The 24742-nt window shown below is 37.2% G+C and overlaps 1 protein-coding gene across 1 annotated transcript; it reads left to right on the top strand.

Moving 5' to 3' along the window:
- The first annotated feature begins 10068 nt into the window (after positions 1-10068).
- LOC129775427 (cyclin-C) lies at positions 10069-11150 on the top strand. Its single transcript, XM_055780173.1, has 2 exons — positions 10069-10799; positions 10861-11150. The coding sequence occupies exons 1-2, from the start codon at positions 10212-10214 to the stop codon at positions 11068-11070; spliced, it is 798 nt and encodes a 265-aa protein (XP_055636148.1). The 5' UTR covers positions 10069-10211; the 3' UTR covers positions 11071-11150.
- Positions 11151-24742: the final 13592 nt, after the last annotated feature.

The raw sequence follows: 24742 nt of genomic DNA, 5'->3' as shown, positions 1-24742 counted from the left end.
TGCCCTAAAATTTGGTGGGCATATAATGCGCCTAACTGGCATATGCATGCAAAAGTGGAGGCTATATACATACATGGCAAATGCTTACCGAATTTGTTTGGATGAATATGCAACTTTGAGCGGCAATAATAGCGATTATGTTTAATTGAATTGCGATCTAATGTGAATATATTCATGAATTGTCAAAGCAACAAATACGACTTTTGCCATACTCATATACGATGTCTGTAGACATAGAAAAAACAAATAGCGCAAAATGTTTTCGTGAAATGTTTATTATAGCCTTGCTTATACGACACACAAACTGCATCAGCGTAATATACGCATATGATGCGGATTCAATATATTTTACGACAATGTACATCATAAAATTGATGTTTATTATACCGAATTGCGACTTAATTTGATAATGGCATATAAAATCGAGTTTTTACATTTTATACGATTTCAAATATACACGATACATACTTTGATTGATATTATATGCGATTATGATTTATTCGGATTTTTTGTAAGACTTGGCACGTGTAAAATTATACGATTTAATGTTTGCATGTAATTGCATAAAACTCGAAAGTTTTAACCGCTGTTGAATTAAATTTCAGTTAGCCGCGCGAGATAGCTGGTGGATAATAATCCAGACGACCGGAGTTCGAACCCTCATCGGAGTAGTTTTCACCAAACATCAATCTGTGCCATTTTAAACATTCATATTCCACTCCCAACACAAGTCAATCAAACAATTATTATTGCTTTATTATTGGAATCGTAATCCAATTCGGATTTTGATTTTGTTTATTTTGTTTATTTGTTCTGGCATCAACAGACTACAGTGTTCCAATTGATACAATTATCTAACTCTAATTAATTCTAAAAACCGTTGTTTCAATGTAACAAGCGAAACGTTAATATCAAACGCCGAAGAAACTGTGTTGAATGGCCTTCGAAACATCAACTTCATAACGTTAAAATAATGAAATTTCATTCGTTTCTATGAATGTGGGGGAGTGAAAATGGCTCATGGAAATATCACTTTTATCCTTCTTTTTCGACGTGATTTCACAAATATTCACTCCACGCTATGCCATTAGCCTCATATTCAGTGGGAGCTCTACAAAAATGTACGTTTTTAATTGATAAATTACTTCCTGAAAATGGCATTTTCACATGGATGCGGTGGGCGTTCAAAGATAAACACAACTATTGTAGCTTCGAGTGAAAAACGACTTGATTGTTTGACGGTAACTAACGGAATGAAAATTTTATTTTCCTATATTGAGTCATGGCTTACTACACTACAATACTCCTCCTTAAGCAATTAATCCTATGGCTTCACGATTCCGGTTCAGTTTAATGAGGGTTAACGGTTTCGTGAGCCCATCAGCGAGTTGATCTTCACTACTGACGTAATCGATGTTGACCATTTCTCTCTCCAGCGCATCTCGAATATAATGATGCCTGATATCGATATGTTTCGTTCTAGGGTTATATCCGCCAGCTTTACCAACAGCAATGGTACTTTGATTGTCACATAGAATCTTGATAGGGCCAATTTCTTGAAACTGCGAAATCAATCCTCTCCACCACGAGGCTTCCTGAACTGCTGCTGATAGGGCCATGTATTCAGCTTCACATGTTGACAACGCAATCGTAGGCTGCCGCTTACAGCACCAGGAAATCGCCGCACCCTGTAGCTTGAATATGTAACCGCTAGTCGATTTTCTGTCGTCCAAATTTGCTGCCCAGTCCGCATCGCTGTATCCTATGACTTCTTCATTAGCATCCTTCCTGTACGTCAGCTTCACTTTTGCGGTTCCACGGAGGTACCGGAACAGATGCTTCACAGCACTCCAGTGCTGCATTCCTGGATTGGAATTATATCGGCTCAGCTGGTTCACGGCAAATAAAATGTCCGGTCGGGTACATTGGGCCAAATACATCAGACTACCGACTGCTTCCTGATACGAGATGTTGGCCATCTGGTTCGTCTCGCCAGGGGTTTTTGGTGACATCTCCTTGCTCAGCTTGTCAGTCATCGGGGTCTTGACTGGTTTACAGTGTGCCATGTTGAATTTGGCCAGCATTGTTTCAATGTAGGCTTCCTGATCCAACGCAATAGTATCCTCGGTCCGGCTTATCCGAATTCCTAGGCAACTCTTAGCTTCACCCAAGTCCTTCATTCGGAAGTTTTCATTCAGGAACACCTTGACACGCTTGATCCAGTCGTCAATGTTCGAAAAAATCATCACGTCATCGACGTATACTATTAGGGTCAGAACAACGTATTTCTAGTAGGTAAATAACGCCAAGAAAAAATTTTCATACAAATTTTAGCAATTTGAAATTATCTTAGTGCCGACTAATCTAATAGAGAATAGTTGGCCTCATACAAACTAATGTCGTATCCAGATGTCGACACCATTCTGCCGTCAACGCGAATTGGCGATCTAACGTACAAATTTACACCTACGCGGCGCTGCGGTGAAAGTGATGATGGTTTTAAATTTTGCCATGTGAGCTTATGGAAGGTTTGTAGTTCTATCCATAAATTACAATGTTATAATCATAAACGATTATTTGATTGTGATGAGTTTGTAAGAAATTTAATTCTGCGCAATTTTATATATAACATGTTATTTATTTACCTCTTTCAGTAGTCAAAACTATAAAAATGTTGACAATGGTTGAATTAAAGAAGGAAATTCGAGAGCACAATCAAACACAAGTAGAAAAATGCACGATTCCTGCATGTGAGAACTACCTTGGAATGTCCGGAAGTAAAATATACGTAATTTGTTTTTTGAGTTTTAGGTTACATTAGCATCATTTTCTTAGTTCAAAAACAAAATCCAGATGTCTCACCGATCGTTTACGTTTTGCGTTAGATCGCCAATAGTATCGACGGCTGGTGGCAACTTTCAATTAGGGGGTATAATTTAGGTCCCAAACTCATTAGTGTAATCTCTATCAGATTGAAAGACACGAAGTTAGTTTTCAAATGTTAAAATTTGAATGAAAATTTTTACATAATGTTTTTCAATTACTTGAAACACGTATTTCCGATCTTTATTTTACTATTTGTCTATTGGCGATCTAACGCAAAACGTAAACGATCGGTGAGACATCTAGATTTAGTTTTTGAACTAAGAAAATGATGATAAAGTAACCTAAAACTCAAAAACAAATCACGTATATTTTACTTCCGGTTTTTCCAAGGTAGTTCTCACATGCAGGAACCATGCATTTTTCAACTTGTTTTTGGTTGTGTTCTCGAATTTCCTTTTTTGATTCTACCAATGGCAACATTTATACAGTTTTTACTACTGAAAGAGGTAATGAAATAACATGTTATATATAAAATTGCGCAGAATTAAATTTCTTAAAAACTCATCGCAATCAAATAATCTTTTATGATTATAACATTGTAATTTATGGAAAGAACTACAAACCTTTCATAAGCACACATAGCAAATTTAAAACCATCATCACTTTCATCGTAGCGCCGCCTAGGTGTAGATTTGTACGTTAGATCGCCAATACATTTCCAACATTGTTACTGAAATTTTTCATTATGATATAAAGTTGTCTTCAAAAACAATTTTCTCATAAGATTGTTTCATCACCTGCAAAAAAAGTATTTTTTCATGTAAACACAATGCTAATTTGATATGGAAAATTTCATTCATAATTTTAATTTTAAAAACGTTTTCATTTCGCCTGAAAATCAATTATTTTTTGACGCCACCCTAAACTAGTAAACGAAGATCAATTGACAAATTTACGCAAAGCTGAATCAGCTCATGCGACATCTACATTAGAGCTCAGAACCACAAAAGTGAGGGTGTTTGTTTATTTTACGCACTGAAAAGCAAAATTCGGTGGTGATTATTCATTTTATCTTAATTTAGATTCATTTCAGTCATTGAATGTCGTCAGTATATGGTAAGAAAGTTGGAGTTTTGTATATTTACGATGGTCTCAACACGCGAATTGACCAAAGTCATAGATAACCCTCGAAAATTTTTAGTTTGATAATGGTATGCATTATTGATACTATGGCTAATTGCGATGAAGTCGATATCATATCAAATTGGCTGATATCATTGATTATATAGGGATCGATACGAGAAGGATTTGCTGTATTTTTAGCGCAAAACACCCTATTCATCGTTCACTTAGTTCAAAAAAATTAAAGTTACAATACTTAAAAATGATGATTTTCTAACCTTTTCAGCGTGGAAAGAATACATTAAACCGGGAGATTTGAAGATAAATTCTGATTTTTCTAGAAAATTTGAACGAATTTCATACCAAAAAAACAAAACATCCTCATTTTACTTGCTGCGCCATCTAGTTGTAAATCCAACGTAAATTCGTCAATGCCGTCAACGCGAAATTTGTGAATGCATTAAATCTTCTATACCGACGGTGTACCGACCATTTGTTTTGCTGTTTTGCTTCCATCATGGTGTATAGAGTAAATTGGGTGGGTCATGGTAACACTGTGAACATCTTGAAAGTCTACTCTAATTTATTAGTGAATTAATTACAATACAAACTTTATTCCCTCTCCCTTTAAATATTTATAACAGCAGAACATCACAATATGTTCAGTGGATGAATGCAGGAAATTGAACACTTGTGATCAACCTCTCCCGTTTAAGAAAATAATCTTCTCTTCGCTACTATACTCGTTTTTTACTTTTCAAGGCAGGTTTAGAGTTACCGTAAACGTGAACGCGGACAAACACTTTTTTGTTAATAATTCATCTGTCCATATATAAAACGCGATGAAAACATCTTGAAACGATAGGAAGAAACATTTTCTAGTTGAAAAACATGCTTAAACACAATTCATATTGATAAAAGTGGATTAATTCAATATTTCACAACGATTCTGAATTTCCACCGTGGAATCGAGATGTTGGTGAACTCACCATAGTTCACCGACTTCGGTGAACGTGAACGTGAAAACAGTGGTGAATATAGGCGTCAAAATATTTCCCCGTTCATGTTCACGTTTGAATGTCCCAAGGCAAGCCTGGTTTAGAGTTCCCGTGAACGTGAACTTGAACAGGTGGTGGAATAGTACGATCATTTCACGGTGAACTACATTGCGAACAAACAACTAAAAAAATCATGGTGAATAGAATGATTTTGTTCACGTTCACGTTCATATTAAAAGTTCGGCAGTAAACGTGAAGTAAATAAACATCGATCTTCAATAAAGTAATTCGGATAAAATATACAGTTGTTCACGAATCAACCCAAAGCAACGAAGTTTTTCAACCCGCGCAATGATCCGATTGATTGAAATTGCATCCATATCAAAATTTTCATTGAAAACATGAGAATTGCTAAACATATCCTTTTAAGTTCACGGTGAAATAATTTTCAGAATGCCTTGGTACATTCGAACATGAACATGAACGGGGAAATATTTTGAAGTCTATATTCACCACTGTTTTCACGTTCACGTTCACCGAAGTCGGTGAACTATGGTGAGTTCACTAACATCTCGATTCCACGGTGGAAATTCAGAATCGTTGTGAAATATTGAATTAATCCACTTTTATCAATATGAATTGTGTTTAAGCATGTTTTTCAACTAGAAAATGTTTTTTCCTATCGTTTCAAGATGTTTTCCTCGCGTTTTATATATGGACTGATGAATTATTAACAAAAAAGTGTTTGTCCGCGTTCACGTTCACGGGAACTCTATACCTACCTGCATTCTGAAAATTATTTCACCGTGAACTGTAAAAGGATATGTTTAGCAATTCTCAAGTTTTCAATGAAAATTTTGATATAGATACAATTTCATTCAATCGGATCTCTGCGCGGGTTGAAAAACTTCGTATCTTTGGGTTGATTCGTGAACAACCGTATATTTTATCCGAATTACTTTATTGATCGATGTTTATTTACTTCACGTTTGCTGCCGAACTTTTTATATGAACGTGAACGTGAACAAAATCATTCTATTCACCATGATTTTTTGAGTTGTTTGTTCGCAGTGTAGTTCACCGTGAAATGATCGTACTATTCCACCACCTGTTCAAGTTCACGTTCACGGGAACTATAACCAAGGCGCCTAGAAGTATATCCTGAGGTGGGTCAACTTGCTAAAACCACCGTTCAGCCATCTTGGAAATCTACTGTGTTTTGTTTGTAAACAAAACACAATACGCTTGTGCCCAAGTTTGCTCGTGATCAGTCTGTCTCTTTCACGCTTTAAGGAAATAATTCCCCTTCTGCTTTCTTCCGTACTGTTTTCATATACCGCTCCCCTAACCAACTTAATGACGAAACGGCCTCACCTAGTACCATAGACCCGTCTTGGTTTTTGCTAGGATACGCCATTTTTGCATTTTCACATGCGAGAGTAGTGGATGAACTGGATGAGAATGAAATTCTACAAAATCATCCCTTCTTTTTCACATAAATTCGCGAAAGCCGAACATAGTAGACATCGTTCAAATAAGCATCGTAGCAGTTTCTAGAGAGCCGCCGGCAGCGTTCTGATGCTGTTTGTAAACAATACCGACAGCAATTCCAATATGGCTTAAAGTGCATTTCATATGATTATTTCACCTGGTATATGTAGAGGCACCTTGCTCTAAACCAAGGAAAGTGAAGTGGGAGGTAAAACGTAATGTCAGAATTGCCGTTCAGACGTATCCCGTAAGTTTGAACTTATTTACATAGATGGTATCCAACCAACACTAAACATTGACTACAGTTTCGCCGGCACGGTTGATTGTCGTTATAAACCAGCACAAAAAACAAAGCTGCAAATTATGCGCCAGTGGCGGTACCACGATCAAACCACTCCCTGAATCACATTAGCCGAGCCAGCTGGCGGAAGCATATGCATAAAGGTTACTAGGTTACTATTTTCAACGACAACTGTTTATTTATTATACTGCTTCAAATACCTTCGACGAAATCAAATGTAACCATACCAACGTAAGTTATAACGTAAACAAATCCAAACTTTTCGTCTTGCCATTCATCAAACGTCTTTTTTAAATAGTGTAAATTACGAGCCACCTGTTAACTCGACTATATTGCTCTAAACCTAAGTGGTGCGGACTCAATCCACTTCATTCTCAAGCAAATTCATGCATGTTTTCAAGCGATTTCTTGCAATAAATTCTCAGACCACCGGAGATGCCAGATTTCCAAATATGTTTGTAAATTTACAGACATATCTGTAAAACGTTCTTCACATCTATTCATCACATCAAAAATATTTGACTCACCATATGACATTTTTCCATAGTTTTAATACAGAAAAGTTATTATATTTAGTATATATCAATACACATGACGTTAGACCAGCGATACTCAACCTGCGGCCCAGCAGTCCTTCTGGTTGGCCCATCTGGTGTGTATGAACTTTTGCCTTGACATCATTGCAGACGAAAGAGAGGATACGGTTATTCACAATTAATGAAAAATTGCATTCTCTGCAGGTAAGGAAAAATCTTGAACGAAAATTGTCTCTGATAAATATTTTCTGTTCTAGATAAGATTGTTTTGCTGAAATGCAAGGAGATTTATTGAAAAATAGTTAAGTTAGGGTCAGGACTATGTCTTCTAAGTATTTAAACAACATCGAATAAAAATTTTCATTCTATTTTTAACAACTTACATTTGCTTTCGGGTCTGCTTATGACGAAATATGGGTTACTGTTCGATATTGTTACGACAGACATGGTTCATGGCCGTGTGGTGATCTAAAACTTGTATAGCCTTGCATGGCGGATGGAAAGTATACACTGCATTTTCTTATAAATTTCATCAACGACAAGACCGCAAGCCTTGGTGGATGTCCAATATATCAACGGTGAAATACTGCTTTTTATAAAAATTAACAACGCGTATGTATGTGTATGTATGTATGTGTAGATCGTTGAAATATTTAAACACATTACAGGACATAAGTTATTAAGTGGTCCGAAAAATATTTTTTTTCCACTTTTTCCCAAAAATGACAAATGAAAATTAATAACTTTTGAATCACTGAATCGATTTAGATGATCGACTTTTTTTAATTGACCTAGCCATTTATTAAAAAATATTTAACTTGCGAAAAAAATAATTATATTTTAGTAATTAGTGATTGTAGTCGTTTTTTATTTTTTTATGACTTTCGACTAGAGGGCGCTATATTTTTTTATATTTTTTCTTGAAAGCTGAGGATTTTTTACACAACATATCTCGATATCAGGGTTGCTATTTTTTCGTTTTTTAGATATGATTTAAAAAAAAATCATTTTTCCCCATTTGTCCAAAAATAACTTTCTGCAAAAAATCATAACATTTGAACTACTGAACCGATTTAGATGATCGATATATTAAATTGAAGCCAATAAGCAAAATTCACACTTGCGGGAAGATTGGATTCTAGTAGCATAGGTCTAGTTTAGTCACATATGAATATTGATCGAAGACTTAAAACATGTTAAATTTACATAATTCTAACTTAAAAACGATAATTATAGCATCTCTGATATCGAGATATGTTAGGTAAATAATCCTCAGCTTTCCATAAAAAATATAAAAAAATATAGCGCTCCTATCTTTAACCGAGAAAACTATGAAAAACTAACTAAATCAATAATTACAAAAACAAAATTCAATTTTTTGCGCAAAAGTAATATTTTTTCAAAGAAAAATAACTCGTAAGCTTCAATTTGATATGTCGATGATATGAATTGGTCCAATAGTTTGAAAGTTATGACTTTTTGTAGTGGGAAAAATGGGGAAACATTGTTTTTCGAACCAGCGATTAGTTTTGAAAAATCATATTTCAAAAACGAAAAAAATAGCATCTCTGATATCAAGATATTTTATGTAAAAAATTCTCAGCTTTCAATCCATATTAAAAATAGGATCCATATTATATGCAAGTTAAATATTTCTCAATTAAAGCTCATTGGCTTAAATTTGATATGTCGATCATCTAAATCGGTTGAGTGGTTCGAAAGTTATAAATTTTTGATAAAAGTCATTTCGGAAAAAGTGGAAAAAAATGATTTTTGGGATCACCCTAAAATGGAAATGGGCACCCTAATGACAAATTAAAAAAATACGAGTTTAATGTTTTGCGATAAAGAACAAAATTACCACTTTTGACGAAGATCTGAGAACCACTATATTAGTTTGGCATGGAATGGCTGTATATATATATACAGAATACAATCTTACGTGCATCGTGATGTACAAAGTATTAATGAATATGTGAAAATTAACGTTAAAAGACATTTCTATAGATCTGCACACTTTTACAGACTTTTCCACATTTTTAACAGACATTCACATGTTTTTACAGACTTTTTTTAAAAATCATCTGGCAGCTCTTCCTTCCACTTTTTATCGAATATTTCCAAATCACAGGAGTAAACATTTACGTGACTCTGACTTTGTTTGTTTTTATTACGTTCGGAAAAACGTTATGACAAAGAGAGGGGACATTAAAAATACGTTGCTCAGTGAAAGGCTGAGATGCTCTTTCAGAGATGCAATGGTTAATTAAACAATTGACGGAAATATGTAGTTCGTTCATTTTATAATTTTACTTATTTTTGCCCTTGACAACAATACCTCTTTTATAGTGTTGATTATCATAAGAAATATAACACTCCTGATCGTTGGATCTCTTTTGACATTTCAATTGGATCTTTTTTGACAGCCGTTTTGATTCAGTCCGCACTACCTAGCTCTAAACCAGACTTCACATGGAGCAAAGCAAGACGGGTCTATGATACTAGGTGAGGCCGTTTCGTCACTAAGTTGGTTAGTGGAGCGGTATATGAAAACAGTACGGAAGAAAGCAGAATGGGAAGTATTTCCTTGAAGCGTGAAAGAGACAGACTGATCAGGAGCGATCTTCGGCACTAGCGTATTGTATTTTGTTTACAAACAAAACACAGTAGACTTCCAAGATGGCTGAAGAGTGGTTTTAGCAAGTTGGCCCACCTTAGGATATACTTCTACGCGCCTTGGAGCAAAGCTACAAAATGGATCCACCTCATGTAAATGTAAATACCTTGAATTTCACCACCGCTGAAATTAGAAAAGTCAATCGATGTATATCTCAGAGTTCCAAAGCTAGGATCAAAACATTTATTTCATTCATATATTACTAACAGAATATCTAGGCGATCTTTACTGAAATTTCGATATAGTTTCAACTAGGCGGTATGGCTGGCAACTTTTGGCAAAGTTCACATCACCAGCAATGGATTTTAGATAAACAGGATCTCATCCGTGAAAGACAAATTGATTTGAAGACATTAACAGAAGAGGAGTACCAAAAGATATTCATGTTTTTCGCAAACGTGATCCAGGTTCTTGGTGAACAACTAAAGCTACGGCAGCAGGTTATTGCTACCGCAACTGTATATTTCAAAAGATTTTACGCCAGAAATTCCCTCAAGTGTATTGATCCATTATTACTAGCACCGACTTGTATTTTGCTCGCTTCAAAGGTGGAGGAATTTGGTGTCATCTCGAATTCTAGACTAATTACCACTTGCCAAACAGTGATTAAGAACAAATTCAGCTATGCTTATCAACAAGAATTTCCATATCGGACAAACCACATTCTCGAGTGCGAGTTCTATTTACTAGAGAATTTGGACTGTTGTTTGATAGTTTATCAGCCATATCGACCATTGCTTCAGTTGATTCAGGACATTGGTCAGGAAGAACAATTGCTGACACTAACTTGGCGATTGATAAACGACTCCTTGAGAACTGATGTTAGTTTGCTTTATCCGCCTTATCAGGTAAGATCACTGTGAAGTTTCCAAACTGAAAAACTAATTGAAATGCATTATTTTATTTCAGATTGCGATTGGGTGTCTGCAAATTGCATGCGTGATTCTACAAAAGGAACTGAAAGCGTGGTTTGCCGAATTAAATGTTGATATGGAGAAGGTACAGGAAATAGCTCGCGCTATCCTTAATCTTTTTGAACTGTGGAAGAGCTACGATGAGAAAGAAATACAAAGTCTGTTAGATAAAATGCCAAAACCAAAACCGGCTCCACAGCGGTGATTCATGGTTTCGGTGATTTCGTCTATATGGAATTAATTCATTGTATGGAAAATTATATTAATATCAATCAATCAATTTAATATAGGTATCTAAGCAATAATGACTATCCGAAATCATTTGGCCGAAACAAAACTAATCAAATTACATTTGAATGCGTCGTTATATCATATCGCTACAGAAAATAGAAGAATCTCTAATGTTACGGTTTTCTGAGTATAATGGCTTTAAACCTGGAAGTTTAAAGCCACTATAAAAAAGGGTCATCAAGCAAATGATGGATTTGACTATTTCGCTAGGAGTCAGATTGCATGGCCTAGATGGTTTGGAAAATAGTCTCTCGCTAACGGAGCCTGTGGAGTACCAGGGCATTCTCCACAGTTGTACAGTTTCGACGTGTTTGGGCCATAATTTGGGTTTTATTAACTCGAAAGTGTAATCTCTATCAGATTAGAAGGCACGAAGCCAGGTTTAAAATGCTAAAATTTGAATAAAAATTTCTACATCATGTTATTTAATTACTTGAAACGCGTATTTCTGACTTATTTAACCACTTGTCTATCCATTTTTGATATTTCTACGGATTTCTTTAAAATTAATATGAAATTGTCTTCAGACACAATTTTCGAACGTTTTTTTTTATTCATAATTTTCAATTTAAAAACATGTTCATTCCGCATGGAAATCAATTAATATCTTTGATGCTCCCCAAAAACGTAAAACAAAGCTCAATTGATGAATCTACGCAGAGCTACATAAACTCATGCGTAGGCTGACCAAATAGTTCCGGAATAAAAACGGGACACGTAAGCCAAAAAAAATCTTTTGATATTTATCCAAAAAAATATTGAGTGAATAAAATCGAGTATAAAATAAAATAATCAAACATTCTTAGGAATTCAACGACGGAATATTAAGATGATGAAGTGACGTGATAAGGGATATTATGATTTTTGGATGTTTTATCATTAAATTTATATTCCAATTCGTTTATTTGTAAGGCTCAATCGCATAAGCTTTGCGGAGCCGCTAACTCAAGTTTTGTTTATACAAAAATTTCATCTTAAATCTATGTTTAGTAGGTTTCGACCGATTACTCGCGGTTTACTCGAGGTTAGAGGGGCAACAATTTTTGTGGGACGGGTCAGGTTAGGGATATGGATATGAGGTATCAATGTCTCAACCGAGGGTTGCCGCACGCACTGTAGCATTGTGCATAATGACCAGGGATAGCATCTGGTGTTCGACTAGCTGTCGAGGGTGGGCGACGGTGAGATGAGGGGACAATACAGACAAACTAATAATGAAAAAGAAAAAAAACACAAAAGCATTAAATTCTTATACTAGACCGTTTCACAAACATATAGATCAACTGCATATAGCAGATGTCGCGAGTTCCCAACACGTCTCTAACAGGAACATAGGGTTGTCTTCCTTGGACCTCAAGGGCATTCAAAAGGTACTCTCTGGCTGCGTAATTATCCGTACATTGCCAAACTGCGTGATCGATGTCATCGTAACCGTTTCCACACCGACAGACATTGTTTTGAACAAGATTTATTCTGTGGAGGTGCACATCTAGCGAGTAGTGGTTGGATATAAGTCTACTCATTACACGAATGAAGTCACGACTTACGTCCAAGCCTTTGAACCACGCTCTCGAAGAAACCTTTGGAATAATTGAATATAACCACCGCCCAAGACTTCCAGTGTCCCAATCGGTTTGCCAACTCAAGAGGGAACTCTGACGCAGTAATTGGAAAAATTCATCGTATGAAATCTGTCTATCAAACAATTCGCCTTCCTGGGCACCCACCTTTGCTAGAGTGTCCGCCTTCTCATTGCCAGGAATTGAGCAATGAGAGGGGACCCATACAAAGGTTATCTTATAAGATCTTTCGATCAGTGCACTCATCTGCAGCCTCACTTTTGTGAGGAAATAAGATGGGTGCCTACTAGTTCTCATCGACTGGAGAGCCTCAAGCGAACTGAGACTATCCGAGAAAATGAAGTAATGGTCTGCAGGCTTGTTGGAGATCATCCCCAATGCGAAGTCGATTGCTGCCAGCTCAGCAACATAAACGGAACAAGGTTCCTGCAGTTTACGGAAGGCGCTCGAATTTTCATTGAAAACACCGAAGCCAGTGGATCCATTGAGGCGAGACCCATCAGTGAAGTATCTTTTCATGCAATTGACTTTTGAGTACTTTCGGTTAAAAATACGGGGAATGTAAGTTGATCGAAGCTGATCTGAGATTCCAAGTATTGCTTGTTTCATCGACAGATCGTATTCAATTGAGGAACTGCTGATGGTGAAGTGAGCACGGTCTGGAGTAAACGATGGAAGACAAATATCTGACGAAATATAGTGGTGGTAAATTCTCATAAACCGAGATTGTATATTTAGATGAAGAATTTTTTCAAAGTTTTCAATCAAAAGTGTGTTCGTGACTCCGCATTTCACCAGTATTCTGAGAGAGAGTTCCCAGAATCGGTTCTGTAGAGGAGTTACTCCTGCCAGAACCTCGAGACTCATGTTATGCGTTGAGTGCATACAGCCAAGAGCTATACGCAGACAATGATATTGAATTCGTTCCAGTTTTAGAAGGTGACTTTTAGCTGCTGAGAGAAAGCAAAAAGAGCCATACTCCAGAATGGATAGAATAGTTGTTTTATAAAGTGTTATGAGATCTCCCGGAATAGCTCCCCACCACGTGCCGCAAATCGAGCGGAGGAAGTTGACCCTCTTTTGACATTTTTGCTTCAAATACGTAATGTGGGTATTCCAAGTGCATTTTGAATCAAACCAGACACCAAGGTACTTGAAAGTCAATGATTGGGTAATGCTTCTGCCCAAAAGCTTAAGTTGCAATTGGGCTGGGAACCGCTTTCGAGTAAACACTACCAGTTCGGTTTTCTGCGGCGAGAATTCGATCCCTAAGTTCCTTGCCCAAGAAGACAAGTTATCTAAGGAATTTTGCAATGGTCTTTGCAAATTTTCGGCATGGAGACCTCTGACGGAAACCACACCATCATCTGCAAGCTGTCTAAGCGTGCATTGTTCTGCCAAACAACTGTCAATATCTTTCACATAAAAATTATAAAGAAGGGGGCTCAGACATGAGCCTTGGGGTAGACCCATATAACTATTTCTGGAAGTTGTCAGTTGTCCAAGGGTGAAGTTCATTCGCTTTTCTGACAACAAATTGTACAAAAAGTTATTCAAAATTCCAGGAAGTCCACATCTGTCCAGATTGTCTGACAGAATTTCTATGGTAACCGAATCAAAAACTCCCTTAATATCCAAGAATACTGAAGCCAATTGCTCCTTGTGCGCAAAGGCCAGTTGAATATCTGTAGAAAGCAACGCTAGACAATCGTTTGTTCCTTTGCTCTTGCGAAACCCAAATTGTGTACTTGATAGCAAATTATTTGTCTCGATCCATTGATCGAGTCTTCGAAGGATCATTTTCTCCAACAATTTTCTAATGCACGAGAGCATAGCAATCGGACGGTATGAGTTATGGTCAGACGCTGGTTTGCCAGGCTTTTGAATTGCTATTACTTTGACCTGTCTCCATTCGGGTGGCACAATATTGTTTTCTAGTAGGGTATTGAATAAGTCTAGCAAGCGTCTTTTCGCGATATCGGGAAGATTTTTTAGAAGAACGAATTTAATCATATCGCTTCCGGGTGAAGAGTTGTTCGATGAAAGAAGAGCCATAGAAAATTCCAGCATTGAGAATGGTCCGTCCAGAGGTCCACTGCTCGGAGACGTTTCTCGAAGAGTATGTTGGGCTGGAACTGAGTCTGGACAGACCTTTTTCGCGAAATCGAATATCCATCGGTTGGAGTATTCTTCACTCTCGTTGGTAGATGAGCGGTTACGCATGTTGCGAGCTACCCTCCACAAGGTACGTATTGAGGTTTCACGAGAAAGACCTTCAATGAAATTGCGCCAGTAACCGCGTTTTTTTGCTTTAATTAATTGTTTCAGCTGTATTTCAAGCTTTGAATATTCCTCGAAGTGTGTGGATGTTCCATGTCTACGAAAAGCTTTGAAAGCATCAGATTTTTTCAAATACAGTTTTGTGCATTCATCGTCCCAGCCAGGAGTGGCTGGTTTTCTTTTAAACGGAGCACTTGGAACTTTTCTTTTTTGTGCTTCCAGTGAGCTTTTATACATCAAATCGACAAAGAATCGATATTCTTCCAATGGTGGAAGTATATCTATTGATTCGACACCGATTGTTACCGCCGTTGCAAATTTTTGCCAGTCGATGTTCCTTGTTAGATCAAATGGAACTCGAGATGGTTCAGTGGATTGCGGGCTACACTTGATTGATATACTGATTGGCAAGTGATCGCTACCATGGGGATCATTGATGACCTTCCACTGGCAATCCAATGATAACGAGCTTGAGCAAAAAGAAAGGTCGAGACGACTTTCTCGAGCCGGAGGTTTTGGAATTCGTGTCGCTTCACCAGTGTTCAAGATAGTCAAGTTGAAATCGTCACATAAATCGTAAAAAATAGCCGCTCTGGCGTCATCATAAGGATCACCCCACCCAGTACCATGAGAGTTCATATCACCCAGAATTAGAACTGGGGATGAGAGAATCGAGACTAGATTCCAAAGATGACTACGGCTAATGTTAGTATTTGGAGGAACGTATACTGAAGCTATGCAAAGTTCTTTACTCTTTGCAGTTATTTGACACGCGACAATTTCGACGTCTGATAGAGCTGGGAGAGGAATTTTATAGAAAGAGTAGCACTTTTTGATCCCCAAAAGTACTCCTCCATAAGAATCATTTCTATCCAGGCGAATAATGTTAAAATCGTGGAAGTTGAGTTCAGTGTCAGAAGAAAGCCATGTTTCAGAGAGGGCAAATATATCACAATCATAATTTTGAAGTAAAAATTTGAACGAATCTAGTTTTGGCACTAGACTACGGCAGTTCCATTGTAGCACATTGATCATATCTTCTACTACGCTAGGGGAATTATCCATCGAATGATATGATTGATGCAAGGAGGGGCCATGAAGCAGTCAATTGCTTAAGATAAGACTTTAAAGATGGAAGCAAGGCAGAAATAAAGCTTCTGAGGGGGTCTTGAATTTTTAACGTGTTTAGTATGAAGTCCACAATGTCCGAAAAACCTATCAATCCTCGATTAGACGCGAATTTTCTACGAGAAGTTCGAGGAGCAGCGTTTTTATTTCTCTCTTCTCTGGGTAATGACGTAAAATCCTTGCTGCAACCAGGAACTGGCTGAGAAGGAGCCTTCGGATTCGTTTTTTTATTACTATTACCCTTGGAATTAGACAATCTTCCGAGGGTCACTTTAGGTTTCTTACGGTGCACCGTTGGTGAAGAGAGCTTTCTTTTTGATGATTCATCCTTTATTGAAGATTCTGGTGCAGCCGTAATATGACCCTCATCAGAATCAGAGTCCGATTCTTGAGATGACAAAACCGAAAATTGGTTTTCATCTTGAGCGGCTGATGCGGTCTTTAGCATTTCAGCATAAGTCCGCTTGGAGCGTCCAGCGATAGAACGCTTCACTTTATCGGAGTGCTGTTTGTACCTCGGGCACTCGAGTGTCCCAACTTTTTACAGTTGGTACAATTATAAACCCGTGGTACAAATTATCATTAAATTTGTCACATTCCAGATCAAAGTACGGTTTGATAATTATCATAACTTTCATGGTTTCAACATTGAGTCGTGACTTTTCCGTTGCCGTTGTTGTTCCTTATTTGATTCAATTTGATATGTCGATCATCTAAATCAGTTCAGTGGTTCAAAAGTTATGAATTTTTTAAAAAGGTCATTTGTGGGAAAAAGTGGAGAAATTGATTTTTCGGACCACCCTAAGATGGAAAGGGGCACCCTAACAAAAAAAAAATTAAAAAATACTGGTCTAATGTTTTGTTTTTTTGTTCTTTATTATAGTGATTTTCAACACATTTAGGCACGAATTCTTACACTCTAAAAATTCATTTTCCATCTCACCTTCCGATTTGCAACTGGCACGAATTTTTTTTAAAGAACTAAATTACCACTTTTGACGAAAATCTTATATCCCTATATCGGGTTGACGTGGAATAGCTGTGTAAGGAAACGAATTTCTTGTGTATTGCTCGCGCGAGGGCAAGAATGAATCATCAATCGATAATCTTCATCTGTTTCTACACAACTATCCATCCCCAAAACATGGTTTGAGCTATTTGAAAATTGTCGGTGTATTCTAAAGTAATATCCGTAAAGCGAATTGATTTTTAAATTTTTTTTTGTCAAAAAAGAGTTTTTGTGAATTCAGGAGACTTATTGGTGACTGTTTCCGATCGATCATTCAATTTCCGCGAATTCGAGCATTGTTTCCGGGTTTAAAGTGTCGTCAAAGTGCAGTGTTGCTTTTGGCAGCCGGCTCTCGCGTATGCCTCTTTGGGAATTTCGTCGAGAGAGGGGTCTAAGTGCTTTCGATGCACTCCGAACGTATTTCGTACTAAACTAAAGGGATGCAGAAGAATAGGCTCAAACTACTGTAGGCAGCACTTTAACTTCTCGAAGTTGAAAGAAATTTTCGAATCTTCAGACAGAACAAGTTATTGTCATATGAAAAATTAAAAACGCAGAGAATGCTGTGCATTATTTCCGGTTTAAAGGTGGCTTCAATGTGCAGCGTATTTCAAGTCGGATATAATGAAGATATTTTTCTGGAGCGAGAGCTGTGTTCTTCGACGAAACACTTGTCCTATCCGGCAATAATTTTGTAGTCCTACGTTAACAACGCGGTCGAGTCTTGGACACCACCCTTCCAATTTAAAAAAAAGATCTTGTTGCAACTGTTCAATTTCATCTTTAAATGACCAATTTTAATTGTGACTGATTTTTTTTAAGGGTGTGTACAATATAATATTTCGAAAAAATCGTTGCTCGAAATTGTTGGAAAATCAATTAACTATTTAGAAAAAATGACATTTAAATACAATGTTCAAAAATGTTATTCGAAAATTGAGTTCAATACTAAAAATTTTGATAACTCAAATCAAGTTATTTTTTCAAAACAATCCATCGATTTTCCAACAACTTTGCCGTAAATCATATTTTAAGCAGACGCCTGGACTTCGAGTTATAATTTTAACAAAGAAAAGTCATTGATCAGGATATGCCTTATAAAAAAACAGTCGTAAATAAAATTGGTCATCTGATAATAAAAATAATGATTTTGGTACCTGTCACCATACGTACAAACTTTTAAAAAAATTGGAGAGTATCGAAGTAACGGCTAATTTGGCGAGGAATTGCTCTACAATCCGCTAGCTTCACGAATTCTTACACTCTAAAAATTCATTTTCCATCTCACCTTCCGATTTGCAACTGGCTCACATTTTTATCTCATAAATCATAACTTCTTCAATCATTGGCCACTTATGCTACTACTAATGCTACTTTGAACAACTTTGAATGAACTCTATTACAATCCTTTTTGCGTTTCTTTTTGACTTTTTTTAGGCCTTCCCTGTTTCAATGTATTCCAACGCAGTATCGAAAAAAATCACTGTTTTAGTAAATTTAGCATACTATGTTCCACCTGAACAAACTACCCAGCAAACATTAAATCGCATAACAAGCGTATATATAACATCATATGCCCTAAAATTTGGTTGGTATATAATGCGCCTAACTGGCATATGCATGCAAAAGTGGAGGCCATATACATACATGCGAATGCTTACCGAATTTGTTTGGATGAATATGCAACTTTGACCGGCTATAATAGCGATTATGTTGGAATTGAATTGCGATCTAATATGAATATATTCATGAATTGTCAAAGCTCCAAATACGACTTTTGCCATACTCTTATGCGATTTATTACAGACATAGAAAAAAAAACAAATGGCGCAAAATATTTTCGTTAAATGTTTATTATAACCTCACTAATCCCCATTTTTATATATGAGTATTTATGTTCGTAGAAATAATAATTGATTGATTGACTTATGTTGGGAGTGGAATATGAATGTTTAAAATGACACAGATTGATGTTTGGTGAAAACTGCTGCGATGTGGGTTCGAACTTCGGTCGTCTGGATTATCATCCACCAGCTATTTCGCGCGGCTATCTGAAATTTAATTCAACAGCGGTTAAAACTTTCGCGTGAATCAGCATTTCATTGACATTTCAATATGATGTAATATGTTCTTTATTAGGATCTAATATGATTTACTGTTTCATGATTTTCTTCAGCATGCAACACGATTTACTACAGTACTGAATCGATTTAAATTATACGCTTATACGACACACAAACTGCATCAGCGTAATATACGCATATGATGCGGATTAAATATATTTTACGACAATGTACATCATAAAATTGATGTTTATTATACCGAATTGCGACTTAATTTGATAATGATATATAAAATCGTGTTTTTACATTTTATGCGATTTCAAATATACACGATACATACTTTGGTTGATATTATATACGATTGTGATTTATTCTGATTTCTTGTAAGACTTAGTACGTGCAAAATTATACGATTTAATGTGTGCTGGGTAGAGTTCTAAGAACAATTTTCACCTCGAAAATACTTCTCCCCTTTCACGTTGAAGAATTCTGCATTGTTTCTTCCAACAAAGCCGATTAATGCCTGAAGGGTCACTAACCGATCTCTAGTAGAAAGCAACTATCGTTTGCGGCAAATAGTCGAAAAAACGGTACGTTTGGTCAGCCTACTCATGTGACACTTACATTAGAGTTCAGAACCACAAAAGTGATGATGTTTGCATTTCTACGCGCTTAAAAGCGAGATTCGGTCGTGATTATTTTTATTAATTCCTTTTTAAATTCATTTTAACCAGTAAATGTCGTCAGTAAATGGTAAGAAAGTTAGATATTTGTATATTTACAATGGTTTCACCACACGATTGGATCAAAGTAATAAATAATCTTCGAAATTTTTAAGTCTGATAATGAATATAAGAAAATTAGATATTTGTGTATATTTACAATGGTTTCACCACGCGATTGGACCAAAGTCATAGATAATCTTCGAATTATTTTACGAGAAGAATCCGCAGTATTTGAAGCGCAACATCGTCCGCCTAATAAAGATTGAGCGATACAAAAAAGAGAGCCTTTTCCTTTCATTACCAAAAGAGGTATGAAATTTTCCATACCTCGCATCGCACGGGGCACTGGGCCGCTCGGAATCTTTCCGTGGAAACGCACTCTCTTCTAATAGCGAATTCGTTTTTAAAACTGAGTCAGTGCCAAACTGACTCTGTAATAAAAAAAATGTTTTCAGTTTCACGAATGCGGTGGTTTGTTGGTGTGCGTTATACTTATGACAGACATACAGCTGTACTTGCGTTGTACTTCGAAAATTGTATGTCTGTCACCATGTACAGCGCTAGAACCATGCAAGCAACTCGGTACAATCGCTGTACCTGTACCGACCTGTTTTACCGCTGTACATGGCTACAGTTGTACTGTGCGCAGCGCCATAGACGGTTAGTGATGGGTAGCATGAACAAGCAGAATCAAATCACTTGATAAACGTTCTTTTCATTGACTTTCTTTTAAGTTAATAACTCAGATTGGAAACTTTTTTGTTGTGTTTGATAGTTTAGACACTAAATAAAAACCTTTTTCATTGAAATATGTGGTGGAAATTGGAAAAATATCTGATTGTCAGTTTGACATACGGTACAATGTACAACCAAAGTATGTCTGTCATGGTACGATGGTACCTGTACAACGCTGTACACGTACAACGCAAGTACAGCTGTATGTCTGTCCCTGGTATTATATAGTCTGATTTGTTTATATTTACGACGGCAAATGTACAGTGTCGACGTCTGGTGGTGATATTAGTGCTTGGGAGGTAAATTGTTCTCCATCAGATCAGAAGGGCCAAGTACAGTGTAAACATATAAAAGTTTGAATGAAAATTTTTACTTAATATTGTTTGATTACCTAACACATGTAGTTCTGACACTCACTTAACCATTTGTCGATGCATTTCCTGTTTGTTCCACAAATAATTACTATTATAATATAAAACCATCATTAGACACAGTTTTCGTTCAATATTCTGCGATATCGGAAAAAAACTTTTATTTAATCACATAAAATAAATATTCGATAAGTTAAATTAAATTTTCAATCATAATTTTGATTTTGAAATTTATTCCACCTGAATATCCATCATTATTTTCACCTCCCAATGAAAGCACACGTAGCTTAATGCCGTCTACTCTACTCTTCAAAATCAGAATCCAAATTGGATTACGATTCCAATAATACAAAAGCAAAAGCAGCAGGTTTTCCATTTTCATAGTCTTTATTTTTAGATTTTCCAAAACAATATTCGGAACTTGACAGTTCAGTATAGTTGTATTGGTGAACCCGAGTGCCAACCCGTGAAACATCTCAGTGCGAAACTAACAGCTTTCGGGGCGAACTAGTGCGACACTGAGTGCGAAACTGAGTGAATAAAAAAACGTTTTGACAGCAGTTAGTGCGGCACTGGGGTTGAAACTGAACGAAAACGAATTCGCTATAAGTAGCATAATTGCTACTTTGGTTGAGATTGCCACATTCGTTGACCTTGCGTGTCAGCTCCGGCTATGGAAAAGTTTGGTTCGAACACGCACAAACAGGATCGCAGCTTAGGTACAGTCCACTGATTGGTGAAAAAACACAACCAATCCAGCAGCCAACTTGAGACAGATGGGAAGAAGCTTTGCTCCAAAATTAGCAGTCTAAATCAGAGTGAAAACGAGACGCGTCAACGGTACGAATAGCATGGAAACGTGGTTGCAGGCAAAACAGAGAGAGAGAGAGAGAGAGAGAGAGAGAGAGAGAGAGAGAGAGAGTACGATGAACTGCAGAATCGATATCAAGATTTGACCAGAAAGCGCCAGCAGGAACGCCAGAATATCCAGGCGGTAAAACGATAACTTGACGAAGGACGACACCACCGACAGCAAGGGATTGCTAAGATTACCACCTTTTTGTAGCCAGCATAGAAAATCATGAGCATAGAAATCTTAACCTAAATTAAAAATGAAGTACTCCGCGCGATTCTCCAGCAGTGGTTTTAATTACAAATCGCCAAAAAAGCTCCCGGATGGGTATCCAAACATCGCTTGCCAAAGGAAACTATCCAACGCAATCAATGTTTTTCAATATGTCGCTGAATTGGGTGCGATATATTACGCATTAGGGATCATTGAAACATTGCCCATCGACCACTACTTTATTTTTTCAGACAGTCTCAGCTCAACAGAGGCAATCCGCTCAATGAAAGTTGATAAACGCTCATCTTATTTCCTAACAAGAATAAGACAACTATTGAGTGTTTTGGTCGAAAAATTATTCAAGATTACCTTAGCATGGGTTCCCTCTCATTGTTCGATTCCGGGGAATGAGAAAGCGGACTCGCTAGCTAAGGTGGGCGCTTTAGAAGGCACACTTTTTGAAAGGCAAATTGCTTATAATGAATTTTTCCACATTCCTCGTCAGTATACGCTCGTAAGTTGGCAGCGCATGTGGAGTGGTGATGAGTTCGGTCGTTGGTTACACACGATTATCCCTAAGGTCTCGACGAGTGCATGGTTCAAGGGATTAAATGTAGGTCGTGATTTCATTCGCGTGATATCTCGGCTTATGTCCAATCACTACAACCTAAACGAGCATCTCTATCGCATTGGGCTCGCAGCAAACAAATATGATTGTGGCGATGGCTACCACGACATCGAGCATGTTGTCTGGTCGTGTATCCGGTTCCATGCTGCTCGCTCTCAGCTCTCTAGAGCACTGAGAGCACAAGACAGACAATCGGATATCCCCGTCCGGGATATCTTAGGTAGCCGGGATCCTGATCTTCTGCTTCATCTATACCTGTTCCTCAGAAACGCCGATGTCAACGTTTAATGATGTTTCCTTCGTTGTGTCCCCGTTTCATATCCCTCCTATCCGATCGATAAACTTTTACTTAGTCGCGGCAATACATACACACACTCTTTACAGATGCACGGGCCGAAGGTTGTGCAGTCCACTGATCAATCAACAAGAGCCAAAGGTTGTACCGCTCATGACAACTCTACACGAGCTGATGATTGCGCCGGCTAGTGACCATTCTATCCTGGATTCCTCGAGTTGAGAAAGACGCACCACGCTAGATATGGGGTACAGCCTAGGGGGGCGTTGCTGATTAATGGTCAGCTGCATCCCAATAGGAAGTATCCCGTGTCGGGCACACGAACAGAGCATCGAAGACTGCAACATACCAATTATGATAACACTTGTAATACTAACCTCGAGCCAACCGCGAGTAATCGGTTACATATTACTAACATAGTTGTAAGACAAAAATTGTCAAAATATTGGACTCCCGGCCCCGTCAGGCTAACGTGTGCCTTAATAAAATATATATTTTGGAAAAAATAATCTTATTTTTGTTATTTCATGGGGCTATCGTTTGTTTCCATTCGTTAATTTGAGGACTATTTACCTTGCAGCAGCATTAGGCAGCGGTTACACTGGATGCAGAAAAGTGATCGCACGAATTGTATACAATAGTGAAAGTAAACAACCACATTGAGTTGCATTGGTGTGGTTACATTGCTTCCCCTTTGCTTCGTTAAAATTCGTCAGCTTCTATCGAACAAAATTGTTTGTTTCTATTCGTACAATCAAATTTTCGTGCGTACTCCGATCCAAAGTAACCTTAGCCTTAATCTATCACTCGTTCGTTCATCTTCCTCTCAAGGTAAGGTGACATTGGCTCGGAGTACGCACGAAAATTCGATTGTACGAAAGGAAACAAACAGTTTTATTCGATAGAAGCAGACGAATTCGAACGAAACAAGGGGGAAGCAATGTAACCACACCAATACAACTCTATGTGATTGTTTATTTTCACTATTGCATACAATTCGTACGACCGCTTTTCTGCATCCAGTGTCACCGCCGCCTTATACACCATACACATTTAGCCAATTTACATATATTTACATAAATAATGCAGATACCATTATAGCATACCTGTGTAACCGTTTAATACGTTGATTGGGATCTATGTTCAAAGCAAGGCACCTATATATACCAGGTGAAACAATCATATAGCGAATTCGTTTTTGAAACTGCCCTTAGAAAAATCCTCGGTCGAAAACTACTAAATACATTTGGTAATGCAAAATTAGTAGAATGTACAAATTTTTTGTACAAATTGTCAACAAACCCGCATCCCTACCAGAGATTAGTATATTTTACTCGATAACATTAGTAAGCTTGGATATTGTCATATCTGAAAATTGGTGAGAAAAGCGCGTTTTAACCATTTTCATTGTTCCCATAAGGCAATACGGAGGTATAATAAGGATATAATTCTGATACGTGCATTTTCGGCGAGAAAATGTAGCCGATATTGGGCTTCCGAATCATGGTTCTGCTTGACATATGTGTTTATTAGTACGGTCGAAAATGACTATAGATTGGTAGTATTTACCAAAAAATTCGTTATATTTACTAATTATTTCTCTCAGTGTGATAGCTGATTTATACCAAGGCGCGTAGAAGTATATCCTAAGGTGGGCCAACTTGCTAAAACCACTCTTCAGCCATCTTGGAAGTCTACTGTGTTTT

The sequence above is a fragment of the Toxorhynchites rutilus genome, chromosome 3 (assembly GCF_029784135.1).
Source record: "Toxorhynchites rutilus septentrionalis strain SRP chromosome 3, ASM2978413v1, whole genome shotgun sequence".
Taxonomy (NCBI): Eukaryota; Metazoa; Arthropoda; class Insecta; order Diptera; family Culicidae; genus Toxorhynchites; species Toxorhynchites rutilus.
The sequence above is the reverse complement of the archived record's forward strand: the minus strand, read 5'-3'. Positions and strand labels throughout refer to the sequence as shown.